Consider the following 13615-nt stretch of genomic DNA (forward strand, 5'->3'; position numbering starts at 1 on the left):
CTATTGCAGCTGCTTTAGTTGCACTTCAGAGTCCCAGAGCCTTCGTACACAGACTCAACCCCTTTGTGGTGTCAACTGTGGTTGAGCGAGTAGCTGTGAACCTGAAGGTCATGGATTCAAGCTCAACTCCAGAGGCTAAAGCACCAAACTAGGATGACACTCAGTGCAGGACCGCAGGAATGCTGCACTGTCAGAGGTTCCATCTTTCGGACGTGATACTAAACGCAAGCCCTTTCCGCCCTCTCGGGTGGATGCTAGAGATCTCATGGCCACTCACGAGAGAGAGAGAGAGAGAGAGAGAGAGAGAGAGAGAGAGAGAGAGAGAGAGAGAGAGAGAGAGAGAGAGAGAGAGAGAGAGAGAGAGAGAGAGAGAGAGAGAGAGAGAGAGAGAGAGGGAGAGAGAGAGAGAGAGAGAGAGAGAGAGAGAGAGAGAGAGAGAGAGAGAGAGAGAGAGAGAGAAAGAGAGAGAGAAAGAGGGAGGCAGAGAGAGAGAAAGAGAGAGAGAGAGAGAGAGAGAGAGAGAGAGAGAGAGAAAGAGAGAGAGAGAGAGAGAGAGAGGGACAGAGAGAGAGGGACAGAGAGAGAGGGACAGAGAGAGACACACACACACACACACACACACACACACACACACACACACACACACACACACACACACACACACACACACACACACACACACACACACACACACACACACACACACACACACACACACACACACACACACACACACACACACACACACACAGATGCTGTCAGACCTGAGTTTTTCCAACATTTTCTTTAACAATTTTCTCAGCTGCCTCATTCTAATATTTATCCCTCACCAATATTTATTAAAACAATTACCTGCATTCCCTAATTACAGCGGGGACTACATTTTGAAATGACTTATTTGGCTTAAAATGCTACGGGGAGGCCCGAGATCATGAAAGGTGCTGTATAATTGCACAATTTTGCTTTTTTTTTTTAAAAAAGTGCTCGTCTTTAAGCCTTGAGCACACAGCTCATGTCAACCTGGACACTTGGCAGGAATTAACAGTCACACAGGGATGCACGGAGACAAGATAAAAATCGAGAGATCGGCACCACTGCTTCACGCAACACCAAATACATCAGCTCCCAGCTTTCTGGCTTGTGATCGCAGGACCTCTACCAGTATTTTGGGAATTACATTCAGCGATTCCATCGCAACAGATATAAACAATTTCTCCCGTTAACAGCTGGAACTTTTGATCATTCCCTCTTGGTCGCCTCAAGTTCTGAGGAAGGGGATGGACACTCGGTCGAAAGTCTAAATCCCGAGCAGGGGAAGAGAGAGAGAGAGAGATCAGGAGGGAAAGGTCTGGCTCCGAAGTAACTGGCATAGGACTGACACTGACTTGGTCCTTCCATATGGGGTGCCCCTCCCCCTCCCAGGTCAGCCTGTTCACGGGAGCCAGCTGTGCAGAGAAAGTTCACTTCCTCCTCTACTGACTGAACGACGGGTCCCCAGAGGGGCTCGCTCTGAGTCACGAGGCACAATACTCACAGACAACTCGGAAGTGAAACAGCCACGAGATGTTCGGACTCCGCTCCATCTGCACAGGAACACAAATAGGCTCAGGTGTAATTTATTGCTGTCACACGCAATACAAACCAAGACACTGCACAAGTGATTGTCTGACAATTCTCGTCTTGCCCCGCACCAAAAATAAACAAACAAACTGTCAGTGAGGCTGCTGGCCCTTTTACTTCTGGGACTTGCGGTCAAATCCATCCTCTGCTGACTATCTGACCGACGTGAAATGAGCTGCACAGTGTCAGCCCAGTAGGAACATGCCTACAGCATAAACTACCTTGAATTAATAACTTCACATCCTGCTACAGGAAATGGCAGTCACTATGCTTTGATGGGGAAAGTGTGGAGGGAAATTTATACTGTATCTAACCCCGTGCTGTACCTGTCCTGGGAGTGTTTGATGGGGACAGTGTAGAGGGAGCTTTACTCTGTATCTAACCCCGTGCTGTACCTGTCCTAGGAGTGTTTGATGGGGACAGTGTAGAGGGAGCTTTACTCTGTATCTAACCCTGTGCTGTACATGTCCTGGGAGTCTTTGATGGGGACAGTGTAGGGGTTGTGGCATGGGGAGGATGCTCTGGGTTAAGGACAGGCAGGTCCTCCTCTCTAACTTGACACAGCCAAGATCTGGACTCCTCCAGAGAACAGGTGTACCAGCCTCAAGACCTAAGTACACTATAGTGTGAACCTCCATGTTTCTCCTCTGGTGCCCAATGGGACATCAATTGGTTTTTGGAGAGGTGGAAGAGAAAAAAATCACCCCCTCCCTGTGTTAGGAAATGCTGGTATTGCTGCTTTCACCATAGTTCAAAGTCACTCATTGAAGGCAAAGAGGCCACAGCATTTCAGAGGGAAGGGCGATAAAAAAAACTGGATAAATAAAAAAAAAAACAACATGGACGACACCTGGATGAGCACTATAAAGTCTGACACTTCCATTCTGGAGATGCTAGCAGTTACTTGGATAACCTTTGCCTCCCACTTCGAAGTTTCATCTAACCACTGTCCAGGCTGACGTGCAAATCTTTTAAACTCCTCCAGCACAGGAGGCTCTTCAGTCCATCTCACCCATGCTGTCTCTTTCAAAAAGCTATCCAATTAGTCCCACCCTGCCCTTGCTCTCTCTCCACAGGTTTTTCCTCTCGAGTATTTATCTAATTGCCTTTCAAAAGTCCGCCAGCCCACCCCGCTGATCAGACCAAGTTTCCCCAGAAGTTATGATTGCAAACTGGGAAAGCGCAGGCGACTAGAATTTGTGCACTGGCTTTTCACATCCACAACCTTTGCTTGCCCACCACCACCGCCGCCCCCCACCCACCACCGACTTGCCAGAAAACACCAGAGACACTTACAAAGTCCACCCGGTCCTCAGCTAACCAATGGAAGCACTTGAGAAAGAGGAGCAGGGTGAAGAGGGCCACAAACCGCGGGCTGAAGTCATCCCTGAAGACGGTGAACGCCAGGCAGGTCTCGGTCACAGCGTACCAGGAGCGCTCGATTAAATGCTGGGAGACGGGAAGGAAAACAGCTTTTACAAAACCAAGATAACCGCAGCTCAAGATAACGGATTTAGTCACGGAATAGAAACTGCCACAGCTCAATCCCCAGTTCATGCCGGAGGTAGCTGGCCTCAGTCAGGGCAACAGTTCAATAGCTTAAAAAGGGCATCAACTTCCGGTTTAGGGAGGGGGATAACAGGAAAAGCAGCAACAGCTCTTGCACCTGATCACTGTCCAGCAACCCATGCTGGAAAACAAGGATATATAGACAAGAACGCCCTCTGTTACGTAGCATCACACTATTCCTAGCACAGAAAAAGGCCCTTCAGCCCACCTGGTCCATGCCAGTGCACTGTATGCACCTCCCCCCACCCTCATCATCTCACTCCATCAACATATCCTTCTATCCCTTTCTCCCTCATGTATTTATGTAGTTTCCTCCTTAAATGTATCCACATTAGTCACCTCACCCTGTGGTGGCGAGTTCCACATTCTCTCCAGTCTCTGGGTAAAGTCTCTCCTGAGTTCCTGATTGGATTTATCAGTGACTATCTTATATCTGTAGCCCCTAGTTCTAGTCTGATTGTGATGTCTATGGTTCCATACCCCAACACGCTGTCTTGATTCACTCCAAGTAACCCCAGGAGGGGGGAAGAAACTGCTCAAAAACACAAAGACAAAAAAAAAACTTTTCCGGTTGACAGAGTTCGAGATGATGGTTGTTCATGGCTTGAAGTGCATAAAGCAGTGAGAAACCTTTTTAGCCAATTGATGAACAACGGGGGCTGGGGTCAATAACGCTGCATTCAATAGGGCAGTGAAAGATGTACCTCCTGACCATTGCTACCCATCAAGACTCAGAGGGACGTCGCAGTCGAGTGTCGAGCAGTCCCACGGTTGTGTTTTGTTCAGGTTACGTTCAGGTGGGAGGAATCCCACAATAGGCAGGATCACTTCCTTTCTGATGGGAATTCAGACCAAGTGTTAACCCTACTTTTGTGGGATAGTGAGACGCACACAAATGCAGGGGGCGGTGAAAACACTCAACAGCGTCTCATTGAAGGCTGAACATGATCATAATTCACATGCAAGAGCCGGACTAACTCCACCTTCCCCCTCCCCCACCCTGTGTACCAGTTACTAATCTGTGACCACAGATGTTCTAACATCATTCAACTACTCGCACCGTCAAGGCTAAAGAAGCTCACTGTAAAACTGGCAGCTCGAAGGAAGTGAGCTGCTGGTTGATCGTGTGGAACGATGTTGGTAACATTCACACTTTCAAGCTCCTTGCGGAGTGCCAAGAGCTTCGAATTCCTTCTGCAGTGACAGGACCACACCTACCTCGCTTCATAGTGTCAAGAGCTTCTGCTCCTTAGTCATCATGTTACTCACTGCACAGCCGGGAACAATCTCACTAGACAGAACTGAGAGTCTCCCCCGCCGCCCCACCCCCATAGGCTATGTTAAGAGAGGGGAGTGAGGGGAGAAAGCATCTGACACAGCTCCTGCTCTTCACCATTACTGGCGGGCACACATACTTTCCAATATGGATTTGGGACTACAGGGTAATGATCAGGGGCACAGTTTTCTCCTCCTTCATACACAGCCAAGACTTCAATCCAGTTAGTCTCATATCAGCCAACCCACACCTCGTCCCTTCAGCCTTTCTCTCCTACAAGTGTTTATCCAATTCCCTTTTGAAAACTACGACTGAATCTGTCTTCATTGAATCAGTCTCCACCACATCAGGTGGTGCATTCTAAATCCTAACCACTTCTCACGTAACAAGGTTCCTCCTCATGTCACCCCATTTAGGGAGGGAGATGATGGCATAGTGGCAGTGTCACTGGATTCATAAACCAGAGGCCCAGGCTAACGCTCTGGGGACAGGGGTTCAAATCCCACTATGGCAGCTGGTTCAAATCCCACCACTGAGTGGCTGAAGTTAGCCCTCAGCAGCTAGTCGCACTGCAGGGCCAGAGAAGGCGATGCCCCCCTTGCGCTCTCACCTCCATCTCTGCGGCACGCAGCTGCCCGAAGAACACCTTCCGCATGAACTTGCCGACGAGGAAGACCAAGACGAACGCCTGGATGTACAGCACCTGTCAATCAAATCAACCAGCAGATCAGACATGATCAAGTAAATCACCGCCACTGCCTGCCAGCCAGCAAAACCAGCGCCAACCGAGTAATGAAGGCGCTCCCGTCCCTCCCCACCCCGTCACTTACTCCATCAAAACCAGGCCAGCTGGCACGTTCCTCAGCTTGCTTCAGCTGAATGGCCCGGGCTAGAAGATCGAGAGTTTGCGCCCCACTCCAGGGAGGTAAGCCCCAGAATTCAGGCAAACAATCCCAGTTCGGCGCCAGGGTTGGGGGGGTGGGGGGCCTGCACACCGGCAGAGGGGCCAGTGCCAGATGGGATATTAAACCGAGGCCCTCGCGGGCGGATGTTAGCAATCTCGAGGTGCTATTGGAAGAAGAGCAGGGAGTGTCCATCTCCCAGCGTCCCGGGCCAACACTCCTCCCTCAAATCAATACCCCACCAAGAAGTGAATGGCTCATTTCTTTCACTCTGTGGGACCCTGTCCAGTCTGAACCGGCTGCCACCTTTCATTAAATAACAGCGAGGACGCTTCCAAAGGAATTCGGTGTTCATAAGACACTTTGGGATGTTCAAACCTGCTACATGAAAGGCAAGTTTGTTCTTACCAGTCACTCCATGTCCTGTAACTGTACATAGCCTGCTTGGAGAGGTTTCTGACAGATGCACAGCAGCAATAAGCAAACACTGCTTGCGGTAATGCTCCCAATTCTTTCAGCTTTTATGGAAATCAGTAGCTAGCCATCCAAAACGATCCCCACACAAAGGATAAAAAGGAACAGTTGTGTCACAGCAAGTATCACCAGCCAGTTCCTTTTTCAAATTTAACATTCCCCTTCTTAAATGATGTTTGCCTTAATGGGAATCCTTCACTATTTCACAGAATCGCCAAAAAGCCAGCAGAGAGAAAGCTTTTTAAGCCCCCTCCACTACCCCGTGTGTGCCTATACCATCCCCTCCACAGCAGAGAAGTACTCCAACCCCATTCCCCAGTTCCCTAAACTCCAGCTACTTATAATACATTTCATATTCAGGGGACAGAATGCAAGCACCCCCCACCACTCACCCCACAACCACACCCTTTACTTCTGGTGCCAATCCAAATCCGCTTCAGAATGCTCAAACTGGCACTGGTAGCCTCCAAGGCCACAAGAGGTTTACGGATGGCGAAGGTCATTCAGCCCATCTTGGTTCACCCATCTAGAGACGGCCCACAGCCCTTTGCTCAGCCCCCGCCTCTGTGGTGTCTAATAGTTTTCAACAATTCCGAGGTTTTTAACCTCCCCTACTTGGTCTGAGAGCTCAGGGTGTCAATGCAAGGAAGCATTTGGTTTCGGTTCTAGGGTCACCTTTTCCATGTCCCATGCATTTGATTTAAGACGATATTCCAGATTTAACATCCTGATTCCGCCTAGATAATTCCACGGGTGCCTTATCCAAAAAGGGCTGGCACAACCTCCCTCACCCTGCTTCCCACCCCTCCCATTGCAACTCCAACACCTGCGGTCCATCACGGCTCATCTCCTAGTTCCCGACAGCAACATGCTTCCTATTGCAGCCGAGCAGTCTCGCTGGTTGCCAGTTTACTTGCAGAACAACTAGTGCTACATTTGCGAGATGGAAGTCACTGGGGTGGGTTTTCATCTTGCTGTCTGGGCGTGTATGCCGCAGCTTGGCCAGTCTGTTATAGAACCCATTCCATCTTGACTCCCAGCGTCAGCCAAGGCTCAAGGGACATCTCTCACGCCTCGGGTTCGAGTCCCACTCCAGAGGCTTGAGCCTGCAATCTAGACGGATTCTCCCAGTGCCAGTGCCAAGAGAGCACTGCACTATCAGAGGTGCCATCTTTCAGACGAGGCATTAAACTGAGGCCCTGACACGTGTGTGTATATAAAAGATTTCACAACTGCCATTTGCAGATCAGCAGGGGACCCTGGTTAATATTCACCCATCAACCCACATGAAAACAGACGATCTGGGTCATTATCGCATTGCTGTTTGACAGAGCTTGCTGTGCGCAAATTGGCTGCTTCGTTGCAACAATAATTGCGTTTCAAAAAGTAGTTAATCGGGTGTAAAGTGCTGAGGGACATCTGGAGGTTGTGACAGGTGCTATAGAAATACAAGCCTTCCTTTACTTTCGGGGAGCTCTGCTGGAAAACGTACTGAACGAGGACAAAACTAGGCCCAGCAACAAAGTCTTTTGTGGTTTAGTACCCGAGTGACACTCGCTACTTGGGCTCACACAGGAGCAACAGCCGCTTGGCCAAGGTATAAGAAGTGGGGCCAATGGCAACACAGAACTGCAGCACAGATTGAATCACTGACATCAGGGGAGCTAGCCAGTTTGTGCGTTAAGTTCAAGCTGTTTGGAGGCTGAGACTTCCTTTAAAAGGGCACTAGAGCCTACAAAGTGGCTCATCAGTCCCTCGGGGGCTCCAGAGGTGTGATGCCCTTGACTGCTCTCTTACTTAAGCTGGAGCTACGCTGTGGGTGATGTTGGAACTGGTTCAAGTTGCCATTAGCATCAACGTGTAAGAAACGTCTTGTAGAATCCAGGCCAGCGCCTTCCAGCGCAGCACTGAGGGAGTGCCACACCACCAGAGGCGCCGTCCAAGACAAACGAACAAACGAGGCCTTCCTCTGCCCCCTCAGGCACACGTGAACAACTCCACAGCAGTGCTTGAAGAATAGGAAGTTTTCCTGGAGTCATGCCTCCCTCAAAACAGATCATGGGATCTTGCTGTGCACAAAATGGCTGCCACGTTGCCTTGTGTAACGATGACAGCAGTTGAATAGCAGTCCATTGACTGGGGAGCACTTCAGGACATCCTGAGGATATGAACAGCACCACACAAATGCAATTTCACACGCTCTTTAAAATTCAGACTGGAAAACAGCAAGTGCAAAGTCCTGACCTGCCAACATTGAACATGCCCCGCTCTGTTAGGCACAGCGACAACGTAGCCAAGTGCAAAGAATTGCCTTTACATGGCGCCTTTCACAGCCACAATATGCCAAAGCACTTTGGTCACCGAAACACATCTGAAGTAGATGTAGAAAACACTGTAGCCAATATGTGTACAGCAAGATCCCACCTGTAGCAAAGTGATAACTTCCCTGCTCTTTTTAGAGCAGTGCCCATGGGACCTTTCATATCCCTCCTCCCTCCATCCACCGCACCACCCCCCCCCCCACCCCCCGCCCCACCCCCGAGGGGTTCAGTTCGTTGCCTTGTCTGAAAGATGCCACATGTCAGACCGTTCAGCACTCCCTCAGAACAACAACTGGTGTTTTATTTTTGTTTGTTTGACAGACAAGTATTCCTTGCTCCAGTTCTCCCTGAAGTATTGGCTGGTGCTGGGGTACAGCTCCACAGCTACTGTATCCTGGCTGCTCATGATGTGGGAGTCATTGAGTGTGAACAGGACGTATAACCCTTGGGAAGGGAAGGAGGACGTGCAATTAGAGCATTCGCACTTGCGGGGATGGGGGAGAACCAGATGGGGATCTGGGCATGGAACTTGGGGCGGCTTTCCGTCCCACCAGTACCACAGCGCTGAGGCAAAGCGCCTGAGTTAATGCAGCGCAGAGCAGAGATCGAACCCGTTCGCTGCGCAACAGAGAGCAGCCACGAGAGAGAGGGAGAGGGAGGAGAGACTGGAGCACATCAGGCAGACAGGGCAAGAGCCCAGATGCCAGGCAGCAGCACCATCCATCCCCACCCTACACTCACGGGCCGTCACACACGACCAATGCAATTATGATTAAAATCACATAATGCAGCCAGGTCACTTTAACATTCATGTTCGCATGGCAGGGTTGTAGACTCATTAATCCTTGACAATCTGCAGTCCCAGGCACCCCAGTCAATAGTTCCACTTACTGAGGCTTCCAAAATGAAAATCACCTTCGCAAGATCGACTGCAAAGATGTTAAACCCACAGGTTTCACTTCTAAACTCATCACACCAAAAAGCTCCCCCACCAACACACCTCCCCACCTCCGCTGCACAGCCCACCCAAACCAACCGGGACAGGCGGCTGATCAAGCATCCCTCTTCTAGGATTGAGACTCTCAGCGAGCTGCTCAGCGCTGGGAGAGGGACGTTCAGGTGACGTTGCTGCCCAGGGTGTGGCCGAGCCGGCCGACCCAGCAAATTCAGCCTTCACGCCATGAGGAGCAGCAGTCAGCCACCTAGCCCCTCGAGGCTGCGCCGCCTTTCAACAAGATTAGGGCTGAGCTCCTACATCAATGTCACTCGTGGGGTTAGAGGAGGAAGGACGGGACAAGGCTCAAGGGGAGCAGGAATGCTGACATGGACTGGTTAGGCCAACTGGCCGATAACCTGTGCCTTATCTTCAATGTATCTTGCCAGCCTGGCCCCACGTGATCGAGTGCACAATTGGCCTCTGGCCCGTCCCATTCAGCTGTCCTCTAGTGGAAAGCCAACACACAACGACAAGCAAGGAGAGAATAAAGGTTTATTCCGACAATCACTGTGGTCGGGCAGCCGGCCTAGATATATACATCTAGAATGACCATTTAGCAAAAGGTGCACAGATACTCATGGAACCGAGAGCACTTTTTAGCAAGACAATTGGACAGGGAGGAAGTTTCAATCATATTGATTAAGCTACAAATGACTAACCTATTCTGTCATACTCAAATGGTCTTTTTTCAAACATGCTACCAGCTGCTAAAAACTCAACGGAAAGTTACTCAATGGGCCTGTCAACTAAGAGCCACACAAACTCACAGGGTGAACTTGGTACATCCTGTACAGTTCAGGCAACAGGATGCACAAAGGCAGTGCAGAGGGCAGACAGCTCACAGAAACACAGAAAACGCAAAACCGAGTCAAACACAAGGTTTGAAAGCTGAAGCAGAGCAGTCTCCACAGACCCATGAAGAATCGCTGGCTAGGAGCAACAACTCATCTGTCCTTTCTACCTGCACACTCCCGCCCACCTTGAGTTCGAAAGATCCATTTTGATACCTCACACCAATAGACCTGGCAAACCAGCTCACCCTCAGCAAAAAAAACAAAAAACTCCACTTTGCTCCATTTCAGCCTCGAGCATTACCGGCCCCACCAGTTCCCCCAATCAAACAAAAAGCACCAATTTTGCTTCCTGCTTCATAAAATTAAATTAGTTGTGCAAGTGTCAGAAGTTCAAACATTAAAGAACTATTCAAGTGCCACAAACTGCAGAAACTACAAGCATGCCAACACCTGTGATTAGCGTCGTCAGACCCAGCCAACGATTGCTTACCCAGGGAACGACATACAACAGTTCCCTTCTTCCAGCCCACACCATTCCACCTGCATCTTCTGAGAGTGCATGTGGTTTTTTTTTTTTCTCCATCCAGGATTTGAGGGGGAGCGGAGCACCTCACCGATTTCCCAGCCCCGCGGGTAGCAATCTCACCCGGAACGTTCAAGACCCGCTTCAGGGGCTGGAGCGGAAATTTTAAGGCCAGCACTGAGGGAGTGCTGCACTGTCAGAGGTGCCACCTTCCAGGTCAAACATTAAACCGAGGCTCCGTCAGCTCGGCCAGGTCTTTTTAAACTCACTGCCAGCAGCAGAAATGACGGGTTACCCAAAGAGCCCGCAACTAAGTGCCATGCAAGCCCCGAAGGGATCAAGATGGTTCATCCCGCCTGGCGCTCTCTTGCAGGCAGATGCCAAAGGTCACATTTCCAAGAAAAGCCAGGGGAGTTTTCACTAGAAGCATTCAACCCTCGGGCCAACGTCACAAAAAGCAGGTGATCTGGTCGGTACCACATTGCTGTATGCGGGGTCTTGCTGTGCTGTGCGCAAAATGAGGAGCCTGGGATGCGAAAGGCTGAGTAATTTGGGCTTATATTCCTTGGAGTTTAGGAGGATGAGAGGCGATCTGATTGAAATCATACAAAAATTCCAAAGGGGTTGCGACAGGGTGGGTGCTGAGAGATCGTTTCCGCTGGTCGGGGGAATCTAAAACACGGGGGTTGGGGGGCAGTCTCAGGATAAGGGGCTGAGATGGGGAGAAATTACCTCGCTCAGAGGGTTGTGAACCTTTGGAATTCTCTGCCCCGGAAGGTTGTGGATGCTCCAGCGCGGAATACTTTTGAGGCTGTGGGATAGACAGGTCGTTGGTCTGTCAGGGAATTAAGGGATGCGGGGAGCAGGCGGGAAAATGAATGGGGAAGCCCAAGATCAGCCACGGTCGTATTAAATGGAGGAGCCTGCTCGATGGGCTGAGTGGTCCAATCCTGCTCCCATGGCATGTTCTTGAGCAAATCAGCTGCCATGTTTCATGACCCACAAAGCACTGATGGGTCATGTTAGGTGCTGTACGAAAACAAGGGCTTTTTTTTTGGCTTGCAATCTTTTAAAACATACGCTTTGCATTCTCTTGATTTATCTTAGCTTCTATCCTATTCTTTTCAATCCATGCAGAATCCTGAACCATGGCTCCACACGTAAAATATTGAGGGGATAGCAGCTCCCTTCGCCACCCACCTCCCCAAGTACTCACCGCCATACTGGGGCTGGATTTAGTCAGGTACACCACGGTGGGGTAGAACTGCCGCTTCAGGTAATAGGCATGGGTCACCACGGTGGTGGTGAGCACCAGGCTGGCAGCGGTAGCCAATGTCGAGCGGACCATCGCGTCCCTCCCCGTGGGAAACAGCTTGCTGGAGGTTCACCGGGAACCGGAGTCCCGGAGCCGGGGTCTGGCAGAAATAAAGTCAATGGCACTCCCTCGCCACCTGCCGCAGGTGGGGAGGTGTGACTGGCGGGACGAGGGTTGCTCGGGTCCTGTTGGTGTTCCTCTGCTGGGCCGCTGGGGTCCCAAACCTGCCAAAAGGAAGAGAAAGGGAGAAGATTAAAATCTCCACAATGTTGTGAATCTGAAACGTAGGTTGGAAATTCACAGCAGGTTAGTCTGGGAGATAGGGCCGAGACACCCCTTTAACTCAGCTAAAAAGGGAATGTTTTAAACAGCCAATGGGGGCTTTAAATGAGCCGGGTGGGACATTTAAAGAGATACAGGAGCTTTAGAGGAACAGAAGAGACATTTAAACAGGTGGGAGGGTTAACAAAACGTGTGGGGGGTATTTAAACAGTGGAGAGGGGGAGGGTGACGTTTAAACGGTGGGGGGGGAAGGGGGAGAGGGAGGAGTGACATTTAAACAGTGGGGGGGGGAAAGAGGGAGGAGTGACATTTAAACAGTGGGGGGGGGAAGAGGGAGGAGTGACATTTAAACAGTGGGGGGGGGGGGAAGAGGGAGGAGTGACATTTAAACAGTGGGGGGGTAAAGAGGGAGGGTGACATTTAAACAGTGGGGGGGGAAAGAGGGAGGGTGACATTTAAACAGTGGGGGGGGGGAAGAGGGAGGGTGACATTTAAAACAGTGGGGGGGGGGGGGGGTGAAAAGAGGGAGGGTGACATTTAAACAGTGGGGGGGGGGGAAGAGGGAGGGTGACATTTAAACAGTGGGGGGGGGGGAAGAGGGAGGGTGACATTTAAACAGTTGGGGGAGGGAAGAGGGAGGGTGACATTTAAACAGTAACGGGGGGAAGAGGGAGGGTGACATTTAACGGTGGGGGGGGGGGAAGAGGAGGGTGACATTTAACAGTAACGGGGGGAAGAGGGGAGGGTTGACATTTAACTAGAGGTGGGGGGGGGGGAGGAGGGAGGGTGACAGTTAAACAGTAACGGGGGGAAGAGGGAGGGTGACATTTAAACAGTGGGGGGGGGGGGGAGGAGGGAGGGTGACATTTAAACAGTGGGGGGGGGAGGAGGGAGGGTGACATTTAAACAGTGGGGGGGGGAGGAGGGAGGGTGACACTTAAACAGTGGGGGGGGGGGAGGAGGGAGGGTGATATTTAAACAGTGGGGGGGGGGAAGAGGGAGGGTGACATTTAAACAGTGGGGGGGGGAAGAGGGAGGGTGACATTTAAACAGTGGGGGGGGAAGAGGGAGGGTGACATTTAAACAGTGGGGGGGAAGAGGGAGGGTGACATTTAAACAGTGGGGGGGGGGAAGAGGGAGGGTGACATTTAAACAGTTGGGGGGGGGGAAGAGGGAGGGTGACATTTAAACAGTTGGGGGGGGGGAAGAGGGAGGGTGACATTTAAACAGTTGGGGGGGGGAAGAGGGAGGATGACGTTTAAACAGTAACGGGGGGAAGAGGGAGGGTGACATTTAAACGGTGGGGGGGGGGGGAAGAGGGAGGGTGACATTTAAACGGTAACGGGGGGAAGAGGGAGGGTGACATTTAAACAGTGGGGGGGGGGGAAGAGGGAGGGTGACATTTAAACAGTGGGGGGGGAAGAGGGAGGGTGACATTTAAACAGTGGGGGGGGAAGAGGGAGGGTGACATTTAAACAGTGGGGGGGGAAGAGGGAGGGTGACATTTAAACAGTGGGGGGGGAAGAGGGAGGGTGACATTTA

The 13615-nt window shown here is 51.0% G+C and overlaps 1 protein-coding gene across 3 annotated transcripts in view; it reads right to left on the minus strand.

The window, feature by feature from the left end:
• Positions 1 to 13615, minus strand: part of syvn1 (synovial apoptosis inhibitor 1, synoviolin) — a 44915-nt gene that overhangs the window by 27272 nt on the left and 4028 nt on the right. For all 3 annotated transcript variants that reach the window (XM_041179949.1, XM_041179947.1, XM_041179948.1), the window contains exons 2-5: positions 11693 to 12015; positions 5076 to 5168; positions 2917 to 3069; positions 1535 to 1583 (exon numbers count right to left, since the gene is read on the minus strand). In XM_041179949.1, the coding sequence (XP_041035883.1) occupies positions 1535 to 1583; positions 2917 to 3069; positions 5076 to 5168; positions 11693 to 11824 (427 nt within the window). In that variant the 5' untranslated portion in view covers positions 11825 to 12015. The remainder of the gene's footprint in view (positions 1 to 1534; positions 1584 to 2916; positions 3070 to 5075; positions 5169 to 11692; positions 12016 to 13615) is intronic.

Source organism: Carcharodon carcharias, chromosome 37 (assembly GCF_017639515.1).
Source record: "Carcharodon carcharias isolate sCarCar2 chromosome 37, sCarCar2.pri, whole genome shotgun sequence".
NCBI classification, from domain to species: Eukaryota; Metazoa; Chordata; class Chondrichthyes; order Lamniformes; family Lamnidae; genus Carcharodon; species Carcharodon carcharias.